Raw genomic sequence first — 1,172 nt, 5'->3', positions numbered from 1 at the left:
AGCCACATTTCACCTTTCAGTCACTCCAGCCACATGCTGACTACACCGACACCGATGCATCCTCCATCCAGCCTCTCCTTCGGACCTCACCATCCTTCCAGTATGGTCACTGCCATGGGTTAGCGAGAGACTCCCCTGCTGAATGCTTACGGTCTCAAAATGAGATTTACTTTATATACTTGCATTTTTGCAGGCGTGTGGTTATGGGTCTGACATCCCGAATCAAATGGGAGGGGGAAAAAAGAATTTAAAAAAAAAAAAAAAAGTTATTTGAAGGCGTAAGAGAGAAAAAAAAAACCCACAGAAAAAAACTACAAAAAGCACAAAAAAAGGAAAAAAAAAGAAAAAAAGAGAAAAAAGTAAAAAAAAAAGTTTTAAAAAAGTGATGTTTGCCACTTTTTAAAGGAACTCACTATGGCGTCTATGTATTCTTACCCACTGAATCTGGATACCATTTGTGAATAAGCCATTCAGAACTTGCATTCCCTATTGGACAGGATCTCTAGTGCTGTGAAAAAAAAATAATAAAATAAAATAAAAAACGCTGAACATTGCATATAACTTATATTGTAAGAAATGCTGTACATTTGAGGAAGACTTTATTGCATCTGGGGAGCTGTAAAGAAAAAGGCATGAAGGACTCCGAAAGATTTTTTTTTTTAAAGGAAAAGAAAAAAAAAAGAGGACGGGAGGACAATTTAAAAACCAGAAAAACAAACAATGCAGACCAAGAGGAAACGCGGTCTTACGAACAAATGGACCAACTGCCAGTCATGTCTTCTCCTTTTATTTTATTTTTATTTTGGATTTTTTGTTGGTTTTTTTTTTGGTTTCTTTTTCATTTCTGGGGAGGGGGAGGGGGCTGGCTAGAACGGTTTTGATGATGCATTAACTAACTAACTAACTAAATAAATAACTAAATAAATAAAACCTGTAGGGAGATCATTCATTTTGGGCCACGGGCCTTTTACATAGGAAGTACCAATGGTGTCAGGCAATCAGTGTTAACATGCGGACATTGCCAACAAGGGGTTTTCAGATAGCCATTCTCCAGGTCTATATGCATTGTGAACAAGTTCCTGTAATTGTTGTTTGTATGTATAATTCAATGCACCAAAATAAGAAAGATGTAGATTTATTTCATCCTATTATACAGACTGAATGGTTGTACA

At 36.4% G+C, this 1,172-nt stretch overlaps 1 protein-coding gene across 1 annotated transcript in view; it reads left to right on the top strand.

Annotated features, from left to right (window-relative positions):
• Positions 1–123, top strand: part of LOC104164613 (GATA-binding factor 3) — a gene marked incomplete at its 5' end in the record, with an annotated part of 12,281 nt that extends 12,158 nt beyond the window's left edge. Inside the window, one exon of the mRNA XM_009703992.1 lies at positions 1–123. This exon is cut by the window's left edge and continues 186 nt beyond it. Within this exon, the coding sequence (XP_009702294.1) occupies positions 1–123 (123 nt within the window).
• Positions 124–1,172: the final 1,049 nt, after the last annotated feature.

Source organism: Cariama cristata, unplaced genomic scaffold (assembly GCF_000690535.1).
Source record: "Cariama cristata isolate BGI_N322 unplaced genomic scaffold, ASM69053v1 scaffold16937, whole genome shotgun sequence".
Classification (NCBI taxonomy): domain Eukaryota; kingdom Metazoa; phylum Chordata; class Aves; order Cariamiformes; family Cariamidae; genus Cariama; species Cariama cristata.
This window is presented reverse-complemented; position numbering and strand designations above follow the sequence as displayed.